The sequence below is a fragment of the Mustela lutreola genome, chromosome 4, assembly GCF_030435805.1.
Source record: "Mustela lutreola isolate mMusLut2 chromosome 4, mMusLut2.pri, whole genome shotgun sequence".
In the NCBI taxonomy this organism is placed as follows: domain Eukaryota; kingdom Metazoa; phylum Chordata; class Mammalia; order Carnivora; family Mustelidae; genus Mustela; species Mustela lutreola.
This window is the reverse complement of record NC_081293.1, coordinates 47444603-47465365: the sequence shown is the minus strand read 5'-3', so window position 1 is coordinate 47465365 and position 20763 is coordinate 47444603. Positions and strand designations below refer to the sequence as shown.

Below are 20763 nucleotides of genomic sequence, written 5' to 3'. Positions count from 1 at the left end.
TGCTTAGGGGAGAGAAGGCCAGTTCTGCTGCCAAGCCCTTCCCCAGCACTGCTCATGCAGGGAGGGAGGAGGAGACCAGCAGTCTTCGGGCTTGAGGGTTGGGAAACTGCGTCTGGAGACATGGCCAGCTTCTAGCGTAGGCAGTGCAGCTTGCCCTTTGAAGCAAGGAGCTTCTGAACCTTCTGCCAGGCAGAGGTCTCAGCTGCATTTATCTGGCTCTCATCTCCTCCTCAGGCTTCTTGACTCAAGAGAACCATGGAGCCGACTTCAGGGCTGCATGGGGTGAGGTCTGGGGGCGCCACCAGCAGTGAACCCTTCAACTCAATCCACGGCCCAGCTCCTCCCACTGGTCCCAGCTGGGCCAGGTGGCACAGCCCAGGACAGACACCCTCCTATCCCCCAATGTACAGACAGTACAGGTCCTGCTCCCTCGACGGGCTCCCAGCACCCCATGGGACTCCCCACAGCTGTTCTTTAATGCCCAAGGGGCTCCGTGCACAAAGAGAAACACATCTAGCTCTTGTCTAATGTGCACATCTTGTCTAATGTGCAATGGAGGAAAATGGAAACAGCATTTCTTTTACATATTCCCATTTGGACATACCTCAGAGATACTGCAGGTTTGGTTCAAGACTGCCACAGTAAAGCGAATATCACAATAAAGCAAGTCAAGTGAATTTTTTGGTTTCCTGGTGCATATAAAATTATGTTTACACTATGGTTTATTACTTATGTCTAGGAAGGGTGCTACAGCATTATGTCTAAACAAACCAGTGTACATACCTTAATCAAAAAAATACTTATTGCTGGGGAGCCTGGGTGGCTCAGTGGGTTGAGCCTCTGCCTTTGGCTCAGGTCATGATCTCAGGGTCCTGGGATCGAGCCCCCGCATCAGGCTCTCTGCTTGGCAGGGAGCCTGCTTCCCTCTCTCTGCCTGCCTCTGCCTACTTGTGATCTCTGTCTGTCAAATAAATAAAATATTTTTTTAAAAATTTTTTATTGCTAAAGAACATGAACCAACATTTGAGCTTTCAGTGAGTTGTAATCTTTTGGCTGGTGGAGGGTTTTGCCTCCGTGCTTATGGCTGAGACTGATCAAGGTGGGGCAGCTGTGGTACCTTCTTAGAACAGGATGACAATGAAGTTTGTGACATTGATTGACTCTTCCTTTCACCTGAGCACTTGGAGGCCATTGTAGGTTTATTAATTGGCTTAATTTCTTTCTGTCTTTTTAAAAAAATATTTTATTTATTTATTTGACAGAGAGAGACATAGCAAGAGAGGAAATACAAGCAGAGGGAGTTGGAGAGGGAGAAGCAGACTTCTTGCAGAGCAGGGAGCCTCATGCAGAGCTCGATCCCAGGACCCTGGGATCATGACCTGAGCTGAAGGCAGACACTTAATGACTGAGCCACCCAGGCGTCCCTGGCCTAATTTCAAGGTGGTTGTATCTCAGGGAACAGGGAGAGTGAGGAGAGGAAGAGAGACAGGGGAATTCCAATGAGTGGAGTAGTTAGGACGCACACAACATTTATCAACTGAATCTTCTGTCTTATATGGGAGTGTTTCATGGTGCCCCAAACAATGACAATAGTACCATCAAAGATTACCAATCACAGATCAGCCTAACAATCACACTAATAATGAAAAACTCTGAAATATCCCAAGAATTACCAAATGTAACACAGAGGGTGCAAGTGCTGTTGGAAAAATGGCCCCAAGAGACTTCCTCTTTGCAGGGTGGTCACAAAGCTTTCATTCGTAGAAAATGGAGTAAATGCAAAGCCTCACAAAGCAAAACACAAGATGAGGTATGCCTGTATTATTTCTACAACTAATAAATTGAATTTTTATCTTAACAAAGTAGATTTCCCCGAAAACTGAAACATGACATGTAATCAATTATGCTCTCCCTAATTCTAATGATTCAGTCTCATAAATATTTTAACAGCCTTTAAATATCGACTAGTAAGAATACAGTCATTACAAAACCGGATCTGCATACTCATACTAAGACTGGTCACAAAATGTGAATGCATGCATCTAAATGTATTATCTGTAGTCAGCAACCCTAACAGCAGACAGGGTAGACATGTGCCCATATGGTATGCATCACTGCCCTTTCTTGGGGAATCTCAGTGAGCTGGCATGTTATACCTCCCGTGGGAGGCCCCTCACCAGATCCCCGTGTCACAAACCGTCCACCCTGGACACAGTGACTGGACCTGGGGTGGATCGTAGGCTCTAAATCAGGACCTTATGGGCTGGCCAAGCACCTACAAGACTGGCACAAAAATTCTGCGCAAGAAAGGATGTGGGTGGTGACAGCTGACTGAAGCAACCAGCAACTCATTTGGGGAAACTGCATGTGCCTCTCAGAGAAAGGAAGGGGGCAAAAGCCAAAGACAGAGGAGGCAGTGGGCAGAGGCCAGGCAGGAGCCCTGGGCCAGCTGGGGGCCAGCTGGCCAGCAGTAGCTTGAGCAGCAGAAACAAAGCAAGACATCAGGATCCGAGTTGGAATGATGCTCTGGGAGCCAGTGATGTGGAGACCTATTCTGAAGAGCCTGACTAAGGGACTAGCTTGAGGGGTTTTCTACTTCTTGCATCTTCACACAGTCAAAGGGAATAGACAGAAGGAGCTCTGAGCTGAGGTGATGACATGTGTGGAGGCCAGGCACGTCGGAAACAGAAGTGGATCCAGCGACTTGTGAGCAGGAAGTGGGGGAAACGGGATGGGGTATATAGTATGGAGGGGGTGAACTGCGAGGCCATTCCAAGGGAAGCCTCAACTGACCCGGTGGGGAGGCAGGGGCTGGGGTCACTCTTCAGTTGTCTGTGGGCTTTGGTGAACATTGAGCCCCAGAGCCCGAGGGGAGGCTGCTTCCTTCTGCCAAGGGCAATTCCCTCCTGAGCAATCAGATTCTAAACCTGATCCTGAAGGCTGGTGTGTGCAGTCGCCACCACACTGGAGGTGGAGGCCGGGTCAGTGAGTGTGAGGGTGGTCACTGTGATGTGGTCACAGCGACCAGAGCTGGTCAGTCTCTGTAGAACATTCAGTGAAAAGAACTTCTAATGATTTAGGGGAGAGGGCTGACGGGGTCAGATTGTCATTCTAGACAGTCTAGGGGCGGCAGCTCAGGAGAGAGAGCAAGACTGTCAATAAATGTGAAGTATGGCCAGTGTACAGAAGACGTGGACAGATACAGGAATGGCTGAGACCTCACAGAGCCTGTAGAGGTGAGGGGGCAGGGAAGTCAGTGCAGTCTGGGAAGAGCAGCAACACTTATGGGGCTATCAGGAGACTCTTAAGGAGTTGGGTGTGCAATATGCGGTCTTTCCTGGGTAGGTAAATAGGAGAGCCAAGAGAACAAAAGCTCCAGGAAGGCGGCATCCCCGTTGTCAGACAAGGATTGAGAAGCCCTCCTGGCCAGGTCCAACATACACACCCGGCAGTGGCTGGATAATCTCGTTTCAGCCAACTGCCCCTAGATGGCAGTGTGAGCACATGGCAGGAACTGCCCAGCAAAACTCCCCAGGGACAGCAAGCTCTCCCCCCGCGCCCCCCTCCCCCCCGCACTCGCTCTCGCTCTCTCATGGGACCAGCAAAAAGCTGTGACAGGGACCCAGAGGCACCCATGATGCCTGCAGCACCCACCTATGCTCTGCTCTGCTTCAGGGGGTGTGCAGGGGTACCTCTCTCTCCCCTTTCTGGGGTTGCGGGGGAAGGGTCCTATCAGGATTACTCCTGGCTGGGCCTGAGCATAGACGTCCCAGGGAGGCAACAGCTCCCCAAAGCCCTGGGTTTATGACTCCCCGGGGGCACAGTCTTGGGTGGAAGGTTGGACATAAAGCTGATGGTTCTGGTTCTACCACTTAGGGCTGCGTCACTCCCCGGGACTACTTCCCACGTTTGTTTTATAAATGCATGGCTTTGTGAAGGTCAGTTCACATGAGATTATTCCAGAAGGAACACTTTTTATACTGTCAGGTGACTTTCACTTTCTGTGTGCGTCCCTTATTTCCAAACTTCCAGGGACAGAGCTGGGGGCTGAATGCAGGCAGTCTCATGGGTCTGTGTCTTACTTAACCTTTCTGATCTGTTCCCTCCCTCTCACGTCTTATCTGGCCACTCTGGGGGCTTCCTCTTGGCAAAATCACCTTCTCTCATTTGAAGTGATTGAGGTATGGGTGACTCACAGGCAGGCAGGGCTGGAAGGGCACGGGGAGGTCACCTCCTGGACAAGCTTCTCATTCAGGTCCCAGGTCTACCCTGTAGGTCTGCTCTGGAGTTCTCCTTACTGAGGAAGCTGTCCTCCTCAGAGCCAGCTTCTGGTCATAAGACGGCTGCTCCAGCTCTCCTTCCCACATGCATTCCAGACAGGCAGAAGAGCAAAAAGAACAGAGCAGAAGCACCTGTGTTAGGAAAGTGAAACTTTCCCAGAAATCCCCACAGCCACCTGCTGATGTCTCCTTGGCCAAGTCAGGTCACATGGCAAGTCTTAGCTCCAAGGGAGGCTGGGAAATGTAATTCTGAAAAATTGGAATTTGCCTGGGACTGCAAGATATGAAGGGAAAAAGACCAAGGCGGAATTCTGATGAACACAGACTTGGAGAAGATCAGGAAGAGAAAGAGGACAGGGACCAAGGAGACTGAAAGAGCTGCCGGGGAGGTAGAGGCAGAGCCAGAAGCATGGTGTTACCAGTCAAGGGCGACGAACGTTTCAGGAAGGAAGGAGTGATCCCCAGTTCCCGGTACTGCACTGTGGAGCTCTGACTGGACCTCACCCTGCTTACCTTTAGACTTCAACACCAAGCCCTGCTTCTGCTCAAGCTGCTTCCTCCCTCTTCCCTGCCCGCAGCCGGTCCACAGAGTTTCAGCATGGAGTCCAGGAAGATCAAAGGCAGCCCTGGGACCAAAACTGGAACTCGACCAAGCCAGAGGGGTAAGGAGGACGTCAGGGGACAATTAAGACCAAGCTCTGCCATTTAACATTTTATTTACAGGTTCAGGAACAGGAGAAGAAACTCTCAGCTGCTTTTTCTTCCTTCCTGCACTGGTTTTTGTTCCCACAATCCATATCTCAGGCTCGTAGTCTGCACTATATAATTCAGCTGTGTTCTTGGTAATTACAGTTCCAGGGGCTGGCCTGGAAACTAAGTCCCGGGTTATAATACAGCCAGCCCTTTTAGGAACTGGGGCTGTCGGTCTCTTGATTCTTTTTATTTTTTTAAACCAGGAAAATAAAATGGGCCTGCTCTGCTTTGAGTATCCCTGAGGCTCCAAAGCCATACAAATTGCTATAAAATGGGTCAGGTAAAGCCTGGTGGGTCCCATATGGAAGCTGGGAATGGCATAAGAAACTGTCAGGTAAGGCCTGGTGGGGGCTGGAGGAGGCCATGGGGGCTCTGTGGGCATTTCCTTCACCCTCTTTTTTTTTTTTTTTTTTTTTTAAGATTTTATTTATTTATTTGCTAGAGAGGGCACACGTGAGAGAGTGAGTGAGAGCACAAGCAGGGGGAGCGGCAGGCAGAGGGAGAAGCAGGCTCCCTGCTGAGCAAGGAGCTTGATGCGGGACTCGATCCCCAGGACCCCAGGATCATGACCCGAGCTAAAGGTAGTCCCTTAACCACCTGGGCCAAGGGGGGGGGTGTGCCTTCTTCATCCTCTTCCTCTCCTGCTGCAGCGTGGCCAACTTGTCCACAAGGGGGCGGTCCCTCAGAGGCTGCTGAGGCTGGCAGGAGCTCCACCGCTAGTCCATGACTTGTCATGGTGGCTTCACTCTCTCCTTCCTCCTGGCTCTAAGCTCAGGACCTCCTTCACATCTAGAATTCAGCAGATATCATCAGGTGTGAATGACTGCCTTTCCAAGGCCGACTTCACTGGAAACATCTCTGCCTCCAAACCCCCTCAATAACGGTGGAGGTGTTCCTCATCAGAGGTGTCCTCTCCATTAGGGCCCATGCCCTTCCCCCTTTTTTCAGAGTCCTCACTCCTGCCTTCCATCCTGGATCATCCCTATCACTCCATAAACTTGCTGTAGTAACTTCCATATTTCAACAAAGCCCTCAGGATTCTAACAAGAGTTAAATCCAAAAATGGCTACTGGCATCAGAAAACAGAGGATTAAACAAGACAGAAATTTCTTTCTTTCCTAGACAAAGTCAAGAGGTAGGTATCCCAGAGCCAGTGTGGTGGCTCCCTGAACATTAGGAACCCAGATGTAGTCTCACTGGTGGCACTAACATCCTCAGCATACGCCGTCCACTTCGAGGTCTAATATGGTTCCTTGAGCTCAGGCCACATATTCACGTTCTCCAGTGAGCGGGGAAGAGATGCAGATGCGGAGAGCGCACCACAGCCCTTTACAGCTAGTTCTCAGACGCTGTTCATGGACGCCTCCCCTTACTGCGGGATGGCCGGAACTAAGTCATATGACCACACCTAGCCGCAAGGGAGTCTGACAACTTGCTTTTATTCTGGGGAGCCATGTAGCCAGGGGGAGAATAGCTATTAGGGTCATCTAGCGATCTCAGCCAAAGTCTCCTGTGAGCCCACATCCGTTTTGAGACCCCTCCCAGTTTTCTTGTTCCCTATTAGACAAGCTGGCCAAACATGATAGTTCCGCCATGGTCTGGCTCCCGCCCCACTTCTCCAGGAACGCTATCCTTTTCACAGTCACCAATGTCCTTCATGTTGCCAGAGTCCACGGATCGCTCCCTGTCTTCATCTTGTCTGAGCTCTAAGTAGCATCTAACACAGCCGACCACTCTGTTCTAGAAAATCTTTCCTTTCTCCGTCTCTGGAATATAGCAGCCTCTGGTTCTCCTCTTGCCTCCTCAGCCTTTCTTGCTCTGACTCCTTTGGCTCCTCGGGATTCCTCTTCAACCCTCTCTTCTGCCACTACCGGCTCACTCAAGTAACTTCCTCAGCCTTCCACAGCCTTTATTATCTGGAAGATGATGCCTCCCAGAGCCCCACCCCCAGCCCAGGCCTCCCTTCTGAGCTCCTAGTCTAACAATTGAACTGGGTCCCTGATGGACATCTCAAAGTCAACGCGGCTAAAGCAGAATTCTTGATGCTTCTCCCTGAGCTCTAGTCCCTTTCTTCTAGGTTACCTTATCCAATCAATGAGGCCCTGTCTACCAGCTTCCTCTAGCCATAAATTTGAAAGTTATCCCTTTCCTCCTGTGACATCCATCCTACCAATATGTCCTGTTGGGTTCATGTCCAAAATAGCTTCTCTCAACTACTCATCTTACTGTGGCCACAATTTGGTCCAAACCAACATTATCTTTGGCCTGGGCTGCCACAACAGTCTAATTGTCTTTTTGCTTTTCTTTCTGCCTACCACCCATCCAGTTTTTTTTTTTTTTTTTAAGATTTTGTTTATTTATTTGACAGAGATCACAAGTAGGCAGAGAGAGGCAGGCAGGCAGGGCGGGGGGTGGTAAGCAGGCTCCCTGCTGAGCAGAGACCCCCGATGTGGGGCTTGATCCCAGGGCCCTGAGATCATGACCTGAGAGGAAAGCAGAGGCTTAGCCCAGTGAGCCCCCCAGGTGCCCCCACCCAGTGTGTTCTTCACACAGCATGAACATGTTGGTCTTCTGCATAAAACCCTTCAATGGTTTAATAAAAAGCCTCCATCCCCAAACAGTCTCGCATGCCCTGCCCATCTCCCCACTTCATCCTGATCCTCCTTCACAGGCTTGCTCTACAAGCTGCACTGTTTTCTGGCAGCTCCTTCTCACGCCCAAAGCTTACCTTTTACAGGGCCTCAGCACATACTGCTCGCAGCCTGGAAGGTGTTTGCCTGGCTTTCCCCCAGGCTGTCTCCTTATCCATTTGACTTCAGCGTCTCCTTCTCAAAAACACTCTCTCTGCCAGCTCCGTGGAAAGCGGCTCCTATTCTCTATCCAAGCCCCTTGCTTTTGTTCCAGCATTTATCTCAACTTGTAATTGTCTTCCCCACTAAAAGTAAGCTTTATGGAACAAGAGGCTTCAACAGTCTTGTTTACTGTTGTATCCTCAGCATCATATAGGACCTGGCACAGATGAGGCACTCGATCAAGTACTCAGTTATCTGCTTATGGGTGACTGAATGGACAGGTTCACCAGGAGGTCCCGGAGCTGCCTGGGATGTCACAGGGAGGCTGCCTAAAAACAACGGGGAATGGACTGAACAGTCTGCATTGCAAGATCTTCTCTTTGCATAGGACTCCACCTGTTGGTTGCTTGTACTAGAATGTGGCCACTATTCTGTGGCCCACCCAGCTCTTTTCCCCCTGGAAGAGTTTTAGAGTCAGAGTGCGCCTGTGTCTCATTTCAGAGGTGGGAGGAGACCACTGAGGTCAGCCAGTACCTAGCCAGCTGTCTGACCACCCCTGTGCAAGCTAGCTATACTTGTTCCTCAAGAGTGCTTTCAGCCATCTCCCCAGGACAGATCTTAGGAACAAATCTCAGCAGGCAGTCCAAAGAAAGGTTGGTATTTTTAGCACCACGACAAGAAGGAGCAGGTCTTTGCTGCCCAGTGTGCAAAGAAGTGCAAAATATTAACTTACTGCCCTTCTCTTGAAGCATCCCCCCTCCCCCGCCAGGCCAGGCAGGAGCACCTATTTTCTCTCTCTCTTTTTATTAAGTAAGCTCTATGCACAACGGGGGATTTAACTGAAGACCCCCCAAGATCAAAAGTCGCTTGCTCTACCGACTGAGCCAGTCAGGGGCCCCGCCTCTTATTTTCAATACGGCCATTTTTCTAATCCTTGGCTCACCCCTACCCGTCACCCCCGTACCCCTTGAGATGTGGCCTCCCCTCGGCCCCCACAACTCGGGTTTCTTGCAAGCTCGGGGGGACCAGCCAAGTCGTCCGCAAGGCAGTCGGGACCCGGGGGAGCACACCTTCGTCGAGCGCTCCCCGCGGCCCCAAAGCGAGACAAAGAGGCGGGCTGACTACCAGGCCCCGCCGCCGCCGCCTCGGCGGCAGCGCGGACGGAAAGGCCGGGCGGCTTGGGGGAAGGGCGAGCCGGAGGCGGGAGGGGCGGGTCCAGGGCGTGGCCTTCCGGGGGTGGGGCGGGGGCGGGGCGGGGGCGGGGCCCAAGGCGCGCGGGGTGGCCCGTACCGCGCAGGGAAGCGGCGCTTTTTTCTCTGGGCCCCCGGCCCCGCCCCTCCGTGCCCCGCCCCCATCTCTCGGACGGCCCGAGTCGCGCCCTCCCACCCTGCGCCTCCGAACTTGCTCTAACTTCCTCGGCCGAGCCGGGCCGAGCAGCCGCCGCCGCCGTCGCCGCCGCCGCCGCAGCCGCCGCAGCCGCGCCCGGGTGAGTGGAGCGCGAAGCCCCCGCTGGAGCGTCGGGCCCTGTCCCCCTCATTGTCTGAGGCATTGTCCCCGCCGAGCGCCCTCTGGGGACTAGGACTGCTCCCCAGGTTCGGGCTCTGCCCCTCCGGCTTCCTCGCCTCTGCCCCGTAGGCGGCCCCGCGGGCGGCGCTTGCTTTGTCTGACCAGATCGCTCGCGAGGGGCTGGAGGCCTTGGCCGGGACCCCGCTGAGCCGAACTCCGGCGCCGGGCGGAGTGGGAACCGCGGCGGGCGACCAGCCTGGCTCTGGGGGTTCTGTCGCCCGCGTCCTGCCCAAGTCCGCGGACGGGTGCGTGCCAGGTCCGCGCGGGGTGGGAGAGCTCGGGGAGAGAGGGGCCGGACCGCCGCCGCCGCAGCCTGTAGGGGCTCTGCACCCTGTCCCCGACAGCGAACCCAGGGAGGGACACTCCCTTTGGCTCGGCCACGGACCCTCGGCCCCCCCAGAGCTCCGGCCAGGGGTGGAGGGTGCTGCAGACCTGGGAGGACCGTCCCCTCCCCCGCCCGGGGGTGGGTGTGCACCGAGTGGTTCACTCCAGCGATGGGCCCCACTCTGCCCTGCACGGATTTGGGGCGACCCGAGTTTGAGTAGGTGGTGGGTGAGCCAGCTTCTTCGTGTGGGTCGTGTGAGGTTGTGCTTGGGAGCAAAGCCCCGCTCTTGACCTAACTAGAGCTTCGGTGGAGTTGGGTCTGTGGTTACGGAGTTGTCTGATCTCGCGCCGCTCCTCCTGCCGAGGAGGAGTGCTGGCGCGGGTGGGTAGGAAGTGTGTGTGCATGGAGGGATGGTGGTGCCGGCAGGGTGTGTGTTTGTGTGGGTGTGTGTGTGTATAAGGGTGATGATGCAGTGGGTAGGAAGTTTGTGTGTGTAGCGGTGGTGTTGCAAGTGGGTAGGATGTGTGTGTGTGTGTGTGTGTGTGTGTGTGTGTATTTGTAGGGACTTCAGTCCTGGGACCTCTGGGACATACTTCAGGTGTTTTGCGGGGAGGGGGGGTGAGTACAGGGTGTTACATGGGAGCCTCTGCTGGTGTGCTCTCTCCAGTGGTTTGCTCTCTAGAGGTCTTCCTTCCTGGATGGGGGTTGCTTGGGCTCATAGGAGTGGGTGTAGCTGCCTGCCAAATCCTAAAAAGTTGCCTTCCTCCTACCCTTTGACCTCAAAGTAGGGGAAGTTAATGCCGGCTGAGTGCTTGGGCCACTCTTCCCTATTTGTGAAGGGAAACCTGGCGTCTGGGCTCTTGGAGCACCCCCAGCACCCCTAGATCCCTTCTACTTCCAACTAGCCCTGTGGTTGGCAGAGTCACCCTTCCTTCCAGGAATCCTCCTGGGCCCTGGCACCCTCAGAATGCATCCTCTCCTCTCTTGGTCTCATAGGCCCTTCTAGCTTCTCTCTCAGTTCTCTCCAAACTTTGTCCCAGTCTGAGGATCCCTAGGGTCTGGGAGACAGGCCGCTAGAGGGATTTTTCCCTCCCTTCTTAACTTCATCATCTTTTGTTGTCCCACCTTCTGGAGAATTCTTGATGTCTCCATCTTTGCGTTTTTGAACTGCACTGCTTGGACCATCAAATGTGACCTTTAGGTCATTTAACAAAGCATGATTGATAGTCTGTGGGATACGAGAGTGGCCAGCTGCTGTTTGCAGGTGCTGTTCCAGGCTCACGACTCCCTCACTGGCCCGTAAGCCCCCTGTGGTCTTGGAACCCAGGCTGGACTTCGGTACTAGGTGCTCTCGGATGTTTTATTGATCTGGGCTTGATCTCAGCTTTAGCAGCGCCATCCAGGCAAGCAGGACTGCAGACCCACTGGTGCTTCTGAAGGTAGCTGCCTCAAGGAAGAAAAGGTATGAGGGAGAAGGGCCTGCAGAGGTTTGGCTGCCCAGGGAAGTTCCCTTCCTTTACCAGCCAGGTAGCTGTGATAATCTCTGAGGACAGGTGAGGGTTTCCCATGTTTGAGAATGGGAGGGCACACCTCGTGCCCTGCCCTGCAGGTCATGGTGATAGTGGAGGCCAGGGAGTTCTGGGAGCCCTGGGTTCTGGAGACATTTCCTGAAGCCTACCTTGGGTCACTGTGAGCTCAGGGATGTGATGGTTTTCAGTTTGGTGGAGCCTACAGAGTACCATTGTGCCCGTCCTGGGCAACCTGTGCTGCAATTATGACCTAGTGGAGGTTATGGAAAGTTTATAGCCATTCTATGGAAGGTTTGAGAGTGCTTTAACAGTGAGTTTATTGAATCTTACTCTCTCTCTTTTTTAAAACAAGATTTTATTCATTCATTTGACAGAGAGATCACAAGTAGGCAGAGCAGCAGGCAGAGGGAGAGGGAGAAGCAGGCTCTTTGCTGAGCAGGGACCCTGATCCTGGGCTGGATCCCAGGACCCTGGGATCATGACCTGAGCTGAAGGCAGGTGCTTAACCGACTGAGCCACCCAGGTGCCCTGAGACTTACTCTTTATGGACCTGTATACCAAGCACTATCCTGGAAGCTTTACTCACATTAACTCATTTAACTCTTGAACTGACATAATGTATCCATCCCATATGATAGAGAAGGACACTGTTGTAGAGAGGTCACAGAGTAGCTTGCTCTAGGTCTCAATGTGAGCTACTCTCGTCATTTCTAATGTAAACAGAGCCTTTGTATGAAAGGTGTTTAGGACGCTGCACAAGGCTGGCCCACAGTGGAGCTGGTAAGTCCTTCAGTGCAGGATCCTTTGATCCCCTGCTTCTGAAAGCATCTCATCTGTCTGGGCATGCAGCCGGCATCCCTGACCCCCTGGTGAGGCACTGCTGATGTAGCTTTTCCCTCCCTTGGGCCAGGGAATGGGAAGCCCAGCACTGCCAGGCAGGGAGGCTTGGGGAGTGAGTTGTGGCCTCTATCTGTCTAGATAGATCAGGGTTTGCTGTCATAACAATCCCCAAATCTCTGAGGTTTAAAGCAGCAGCAGTTTATTTACTGCTCACACCATATCCATTGCATATGTGCTTTCTGTTGTTCTACTGCGAACCCATGCTGATTAACTGGAACATTCTAGACCCTTGGACAGAGGGACAGAGAGTGCTGTCAGTCTCACCCTGGCTCTTAAGGCTCCTGCCCAGAAGCGGCATTTCAGTGGCGGAAGCAGCCATGTGGACTTACAGACCACTAGAGCGTGGGGTGAGGAAGAGGACTGGAGACATCTGGTCAGTAGCACTGACTCCCTACCCTTTGCCTGCCACCGTTCCTGCTCTGTGACTTCTTCCCAAGGCCCAGGCCTGAGTGTCACGTTTCTGCGTCATCAGAAACATGGGTCATGAGTTGAAGAAACACTGTTGAGGTTAATGATGAATTGGGGTTCCGTATTTGAAGGGCAGAGGGAAGGTGAGCGAGACTATGGGTTGGGTTAGTAATGGGCAGTCTGCAGAGGCAGCCAGCTCTCTGACCCTGGGCAAGTTACCTGAGTTCCATGGGTCTTCTTTTGCTCATTCATGCATTCATTTATGGGCCCAAGGACTCGTGGTGAGTCCCAGGCTGTGGATTCTTATTAAGCACATGTTCAGCTCCTAGCCCAGTGCTGAGGGTTGTGCACTGGGATGACGACCCCTGTTGCGGGGTCCTGGTGGCCTTTAAAGAGGGATATGAATGCCGATGGGGAGGGAAGTGGGCTCCTGCTCCCCCTCACTGCCCTGGCACATCAGCCCTGAAGTTCTTGGACTTCCCCATGCTTTATCCATAGATGTCTGGTGGAGCAGCCATCTCTTCTAGAAGCAGGAACAGGTAGAGGCACCCCTATAGGGCTTGCCCTTCTTCTTCCATTTCGGAGACTCTGGGGCTGAGCTTGTAGGCATGTAGGAAAGGTTAATGAGGTCACTAAAAGCTGGAAGCGCATGGAGAACAAGATTGATTGAGTGTGGGACTGGGATGGTTGTCTGGCTGTAAAGGAGGTAGAACCGCTCCATTAATTGCAGTTTTCCACTCGAGCCCCCCTTGAGGCATATTAAAGAGCCAGCCAAGCTATGGAACTGGCTTTTGGGCTTTGTCACCTGCTTTGTCTCTGGTGACTTCCAACAGGGCCAGGAAACCCTAGTGGAGGTAGTGAGACCCCAGGTGCTTCTGTACTGGGTAAACTTACTATGCTTATTCCTGATTCCTCCTTTTTCAGGTCCTCTCCGCTTTCCCATCTGGAATAGGGGGAGAGGTCATGGGGGTATACGGCAATGGCTTCACTCTTGGCTGGTCACCAGAGTTCCCGGGGTACTGTGGAAACTAGTGCTTTGTGAATCTTCGGCCTAGGTGGATGCCCGTGTTTCTTGTTTGTCTTACCTTCCATTATTGTGGTGTCCTCTCTGAATCAATGTGGGGTATTCATTATGCCCCCACATTCATTTTCTACCAAACAGCACATTTTTTGGTTCACAGAAGGGCAGGTGCCTGTGTTGGAACAGCACAGTCCCGGCTGGTGGTGGGAAGTGTTTGGTGCCTCTGCCGATCAAGCATGAAGACGAATGACATTGTCCAGCTTGTCGGGTGGACCCCGGGGAGGCCAGCTTTCAGGTCGTTCCCCCTCTCTAGCCCAAGGGACCTGGACAAGTCTTTGATTCCCCCCCCCCCCCCCCCCCGCCTGGACTTGATTGTTCTCATCTGTAATGAGAGAAGAATCTGCCCTTTCTGTCTCTCACGGGTTTACTGTGAAGCTCAAGTATACATTTCAGGTCCGAGAAGCAGGACCAAGTCCCGGCGTTAGGCCTGACGCTCTGGTTTGGGACCGCTGCCATCACATTGACAGCTCTCAGCAAAGTGTTCACCAGCAGCTGATTCTGGGAACCCCACTTCCTCTACTCTTGGGCTTGGTGGGGTGGGGTGGGGCTGGGCCAGGTTCTGCCGTGCTGTGGTTTTCCTCTGGGAGGCCTGGTCTGCTGAGCTTCAGTGTGCCTGGGCAGGGTGGGGTTAAACCCTTCCCTTCTCAAGGTCTGTTCTGCCTTCCTTCCTGAGAAGCCAGGGAGAAGGCCTGGAGTCCTGGTGTCCATCAGCTGGATAACTGAAGGAACTGGCACCTCTCTTAGTGGACTCTGCCAGCCCGTGCTCTATGGCCCAGAGCCATGGCAACTTGCTCTAAAGTGGCCTCTGGGATCCTCATGAGAGGGGAGCTCGTGGTGCTGCCTGAGACTGCGTGTTCTCTGGAATTTGGGAGAGCTGAGTCCGGGCTTTCCTGCAGGGCTAAAGTTTGGGGAGAGGCAGGCCAGGACAAGGGGCCGGGCAGGACTTGAGCCTGAGGAGAGGTTTGATGACCTCTCTGGGTTTTCCCTGACAACGTGTACCAGCTGCTGGGACCTGTGCCAAGCTACTCTGCAGGGCCCAGAGAGCTTTTAAAAAAAAGGCTTTGAGGAATAATTCCTAGTCCTTACACCTACAAAAGAGTCCTTAGCAACTGCTGGAATTGAATGCGTGTCCCCTGAAACTCATCTACATCGGGAGGTTTGAGTCCTGAGCCTGGGAGCGCTGAGGGCCACAGCATATCTGAGGACGTGCGGTTCCAAGGCCAGGTCTTGGGCTCACAGCCTTAGAAGGCCTTTGGGGTACCTGAGCAAAGCTGGGCTCATTGGAAGATGGCATTAAGGGAAAGGGCCACCTCGTGTTTAGATTTGGGCTTCCTGAGGAGGGGTGACTGGGCCCCACTCACCTTCTGCCTCGGCTCATGCCGCCGGTGACTTTATGCAGCAGGAGCCTTGTGATCCCCCGTCTGTGGCACCTTCGCTGTGCTCAGGACTTGGCTCATTCTGTGCCTCTGGCAGCTCTAGGGAGAGGCTCTGCTTGCCCGCTGAGTGGCCGTTGTCATGAAGAGACCTCCACCTTGTCTGGCCAGCCTGCAGATTGGCTGTCTTATGTCAGCCCTTTACCCCAGGGCCAGGCAGATTGCTCTGTCCCTGGGCCTTGGTGGGGAGGCCAGCCCCAGCTCCAGACCAGGTGGTTCCCACATTTGGGGTCAAGGAAGACTTGGAGCTCCGTTTTGTTAAAGAAATAATTAAATATTATTATTTAATATTTAATTATTTAATAACAATTAAATAATTATTCGGACACTTGTTAAAGCAGTAAAGCGGACTTTCTATAAGTCTAGTGCAGTAGATAGGACTTCTGCTCTGGGGTTTTGCAGTGGGGAAGAGAGATTGGGCTCCACTTCAGATACAACCTGGAAAGTGGAGATTAATAGCTGAGGAGTGGAATGGAGGGAGTTGGATGGAAAAGGGTAGGAGGATCCTTTGCTGACAGATCACAGGATTCTGTCAAAGGCAGGCTAGGGTGATCCACTGTTATCCAAGGGTTGTTGGAAGATGAGGAGCTGGTCAGACATGGAGGGCGAGGGATTCTGGCCAAACAAACTCAGCAGGATTCTTGCTGAGACTGGACTCTGCAAGGCCAGAGGTGGAAGCCCAAGGTCAGGCCTGGCTAAGCGGAGGGCTCCAGAGAGCCTGGCTAAGTCTGGTCAGGGAGAGAGACGTCTGTCAGGGTTCCGAGGCTTACAGCAGCCTGCGTTCAGCCTGGTTCTCACACTCTCCTGAGCTCCTCACTGTTCACGCTTGTTTCTCAGGATTGGTGGCTTGCCCCGTTTACAGAAACCTGTGTCCTTGTCTTTTCGGCATCTCCTGGCTTCTTATTTTCCACCTGTTGGACTGCCCCTCAGCAACCTGGGAATAGTGTAGACCTGGGGCCTGGATTCCCTGCAGCCCCCTACCCTCGCCTTCTGTTGCCGGATCTGTTGGGTGCCAGACCACAGCCCCTTGATGCTGGAGGACCCTCCCTGTTTGACCCTTGTTTCTTGGCTTCTATACCTTGTATTTCTTGTTCTCTCCATCCTGGGCAAACCAGTCCAACAGCTTTGTGGATCTCCCTCCTCCTAGGGACTGGACTGCTTCATTTGTCTGAGCCTGGCCCAGGGAGGTACTGGATGGGGGGGGGGGTCTCCTTCCCCTGCCATGACTGTCTTCTGGTGGAAGCCCCCTAGTCTCCTTCCCCTGTTTAAGGCCTTCCCATCCCTGCATTCAGCTAACCAGGCGCGATGCTCCTTGTTTTCTCTCTGCCCCTCCTCTCTACGTGGTCAGTTCCCACTGATGACCTTGTTTGGTGTGTCTTCTACTCCTGGGGCATCTCCTGTCTCAACAGCCAACTTTTTAGGAAGGAGGCCACCCGCTGTTGTGAGACAGAAACGTGTGTGAAGAAAATCTGCTGGTTGGGGGTTGGGGGCCTTCCTCACTCCTGAAGACTGGAGGCCAGAAGCTGGCTCTGGGCCCTCAGTCTGCTGGCTACGGTCACTCTCTCCTGTCTCCTAGGTGCTTCCTGTGAAATACAAGTAATGGTGTAAACACAGATAAATTTTGAGATACATGTTGATATGTGGTGTGGTGGGGTTTTCATTCCCCAGGGAGCAAGGAGAAGGGAGTAGCACGTACCCAGGTGCAGGAGTGGCTCAGGCCCCTCTGGGTTAGGGTAGCCTGAACTGCTGCCTTGTGGAAAAACAGATGAGGTCATGGGGCAGGTGCCCCTGAGGTGCCCCAGGATTTGGTGTGTGGGAGGATCAGTGCTTACTTGGGGGTGGGGTCCTTGCCCACTCACGCAGGAAGATCGCTGGAGAGGAGCCGGTCTTGGTCTGATGGAGGGTTCGAGGATTCTGGGCAAGAGCTGCAGAGGGGTTGTGCCAGGTGCACTGAGAGGGGCAGGGACTTGCTTTCCAGCAGCTGAGGTCTGAGGCCTCCAAGTCAGCCTGATTCTCCCTGTTATGAAATCTCATTTGTGCTCTTTAATTGGGGGGCTACCAGTTGAACAGCGAGTAGTCATCAGAGAGCATCTTAGGGCATAGGGGAGCCAAACATACATTCCTCCTCTTTCCAGCCTTCTTTCCCTGTGGCCTGGGCAGTCTGTGAGCTTGAAGTTATTAGGAGATCTTCACTGTGGTGGCCTGGGGGTGGTGGCACTAAGTGGGGGCCTGTTTCTGCGAGGTAGGGAGAGCTCCATTCATGAACCACTCCCTGTTTTTTAGATGGTCTCGCCCAAATGCCCTGGCCAGTCCCGGTTGTAACAGGCATTGTGTCATACCCCTCCGAAGCAGGAGAGGCTGGGATGGTTATTATATTGCTCCTCAGGGGAAAGATCACTTGGAGGAAATACATCAGTGCTTCTGAGTGCAGAGTGTTTATTGACATGCAGTTAAGGGAGGCTTTTAAACAACATGTATGTATCCCTTTAGTAAGGAACAAATATACAGACCCATCTCACTGACTCCATTTTGTAGTTCCCATTTCCCGAAAGGTAGAGACATGGGGTTTAGTGGCTAAGGGATTGGGGTTTTTAAGCTGGGATTTCAGAGAAACTGTTTTTAGCCTGTGCTTGGAGTTGGGCCAGGCCTAGAAATCTGTTGAAATAGCTTTCTTTAGCTGCTAAAATTGGGATGGGTTCATACCACTAGGATCTTGAGCCTCACCGATGGCTGGGGAGGACCCTGAGAAGGGTCCCTGCTGGAGGCCTGGGATGCTCGAGGCTCAGTCTCCCCCACACCTGCACACATGGCCTGAAACTTGGGGGTCTTTCAGTCTCGCCAGGGAGTAGACCTGCCTCCTGGGGGTCCTCCTTGTGAGATCACTTCAAGTTTCCTTTCTGCCTTTGGCAGAATCTGCTCTTGGTCTTCCTGGGAAAACTTCTATTTTGGGACCTGGGGAAGAATGGTTAGCAGGCAGCTCTCTGAGTTGTTACTCTTTATTGACGACAGAAGCTGCCCCCCCATTTCCCCCCTTCCACGTGTTTAGGTGTTTTAGGGAGACACCAGAAGCTGCATTTGGAGAGTTACAGATGCGATTATTTGTGTGTATGCCTTTAGTCACAAACTTGAGGGATTTTATTTTATTTCATTTTTTTATTTATTTTTAAACACGAGGGATTTTAAATGATTTTAAATGTCAGTTTAGGTTTAACTTTTTATGAGATTGAGCACTACCTACTGCGCCAACGAGGTACCTTGGGTTTAACGTTTTAATTAAAAATGTATACATGATTAAAAAAACGCATAAAGATATGTAGTGAAAATTAGCATTTCCATGCCTGACCCCTTCAGGTCTGCTCCCTTGAGGCCTCTACCACCAGATGCTGGGCGCCCAGTCACGCGTCTCCTCTCTGTACTCCCCTTGTTTCTCCTCTTGCTAGTATACTAATTACTCTGTGCTGTACTTAGTGATTTTTACTCTCAAGCTTATCTTGGGGTTGTTCCATTTCAGCTCACAGTTGAGTCCATTCTTTTTAAGAGCAACACGTTCTTCCGCTGTGTGGTAAACCGTGATTCACTTTGTCAGCCTCTATTGATGGACATTGAGGCTGCTTTCAGTACCAATTTTGTTTCTAGAAGCCAAGCTGCAGAAATGCCTTGCACATGCTCATAGGCCTGTAATAGATGGCTGGGGAGAGGAGTCCAGGCATCGAGTGCTTAACGAGAAAAGAAGCACGTTGCTTTGATTCCAAGGGAGAGAAGGAAAGTTTCCCAGCTTTTCTTCCGGAGGGATCTTGTATTTATTTCTGCAGGCGGAGCCCCCAGCTGAAGGGAGCACACCGTCAGGGGTGCTGGTGGCCTGGTTCCCACCGCAATCTTGTTTTGGTTCAGCTCAGGTTAGCCTGTCTCTGCAAAGCACCTGTTGTTTGCAGCTCTTGAATGTGCCCTGTGCTTACCCAAAAGTGTGATGTAAGAGGAGGTGACCGGAGCCAGACGAGGGCTGGGGAGGGAGGAGAGGCTTTGCAGATGGAGGTTTGAGGAGGCCCAGGAGCCTGCTTGACTTGGGCAGGGGTGTGACCCGGAAGTCTTGGCTGAGAAACCAGCAGGGCCTGGGCATCCACTTTCTTCTTCAGTTTTGGGTGTTGGTGTGGGGGTTAGCCTCCTGTCCTGGCCTCCTCGGACCTTTCGTTGCTCTAGGATCCCCCGTCTCCAGGCCGCTCTTCAGCCCCAGCTGCTTTAGGCCACTTTGGGTATGACTTGCCACCCTGATTTTAAATTTTTAAAATTAAAAAAAATTTTTTTTTTTTAATTTGACAGACAGAGATCACAAGTAGGCAAAGAGGCAGGCAGAGAGAGAGAGAGAGAGGAGGAAGCAGACTCCCAGGGGAGCAGAGAGCCCGATGTGGGGCTCGATCCCAGGACCATGGGACCATGACCTGAGCCGAAGGCAGAGGCTTTAACCTACTGAGCCACCCAGGCGCCCCGACACCCTGATTTTAAAAGCCTGGGTGGAAGGCACCTGGTGTAAATCATAGATGGGTTTTCTCAGGCGCTTCCTTTCAGAAGCTGGGGGTTGAGGGCAACTAAGATTTTCCTCCTGGGTTGGGCTGGGGTTAGGGAGGGAGGAATGTGAGAGAGGGTCCCTGTGGGAGCCATCTCCTGGCATCCTCCTGGGACTTCTGGGAGCCCTCTGTCAGTTTCTCCATCCCCGTGGTCACTCCTTTCCCTCTGGCTCTGGCTGCTCCTCGCCTGGGCAGGGCAGAAGCAGGGGGATTTTTAGGGCTGGCTGGCAGATGAAAGGGGGCTGACAGGACCCTGAACTGGTGGGTTTGATGCCTGTGCCCCTGCCCCATGTCTCCTACCATTGCCATCACATGCTTCCCCTGTGAGAAGTCCAGAGCTTCCCATGCCCACAGCTCCGTTGTGTGGGCCTTGGGGCCAGGGCAGCACAGAGGTTCCTATTGTGGCCGGGTGGCAGCTAGGGCTGACCTGTAGGGCTGAGGAGGTGGGGCCTGGGGACTGACAGTGGAGCTATTCACAGGCTCTGCCCTGGTTTCCTGCTGCCTCCCATTGTGGATTTTTGAGCAGGGAGAAGGAAGGGGGGAGGGGGCGCCCAGTGCTGCTATTGTTGGTGGCGGCAGGAGCCCATTATGCTCCTAGAAGTCTTTTGGGAGACCGGGTCTTAGCCACTCCAGGGCCCTGTTGTGTTTCCTGATGTTGGGTGAGCTGCCCAGCCTGGACTTTGCCCTCTCCCAGTGCGCCCCCCACCCTTCTTGGAGATCTAGGTGGGCCCTGCTTTTTGTGGTTACCTCTACCAGGATCTCCCTTCTGCCCCTCTCAAGTCTCTATGCTGTGCTTGGAACCGCCTCCCTCCCCCCAAGAATTTAGAGCAGCCAGGCAAGGAGTGGGAATGCATGTGCCTGTCCTCTCAGCCACCTGCCTGCCGCCTCTGTGCTGCCTGAGCTCTCCTGGGCCAGCTATGCCCTTGGGTGGCAGCCAGGTGTGTGCCTGGGATACTGTCAGCCTTGCAGGCTCCACTTCCCTTTGTGCTCAGCCCAGTGTCCCCTGTTCCTGCGTGGAGCGCTCAGCTACAGAACGGCCTGCTTGCTGGGGGGCTGGCCTGTAGCCTCCACGCTGCCGGAGCCCCGGCCATTTTCCTTTGTTCTGCCGCGTCCGGACTCTTGAATTTCAGGCGG

At 53.1% G+C, this 20763-nt stretch overlaps 1 protein-coding gene across 4 annotated transcripts in view; it reads left to right on the top strand.

Moving 5' to 3' along the window:
• Positions 1-4553: 4553 nt before the first annotated feature.
• The window catches only part of TSPAN14 (tetraspanin 14), a 58170-nt gene continuing 41960 nt past the window's right edge, over positions 4554-20763 (top strand). The window contains exon 1 of one of the 4 annotated variants that reach the window (XM_059169753.1): positions 4554-4942. In XM_059169753.1, coding sequence (XP_059025736.1) covers positions 4879-4942 — 64 coding nt within the window. In that variant the 5' untranslated portion in view covers positions 4554-4878. Of the gene's footprint in view, positions 4943-9151; positions 9312-20763 lie in introns of those variants that run through there. The other 3 variants (XM_059169752.1, XM_059169755.1, XM_059169754.1) reach the window with 3 other exon arrangements.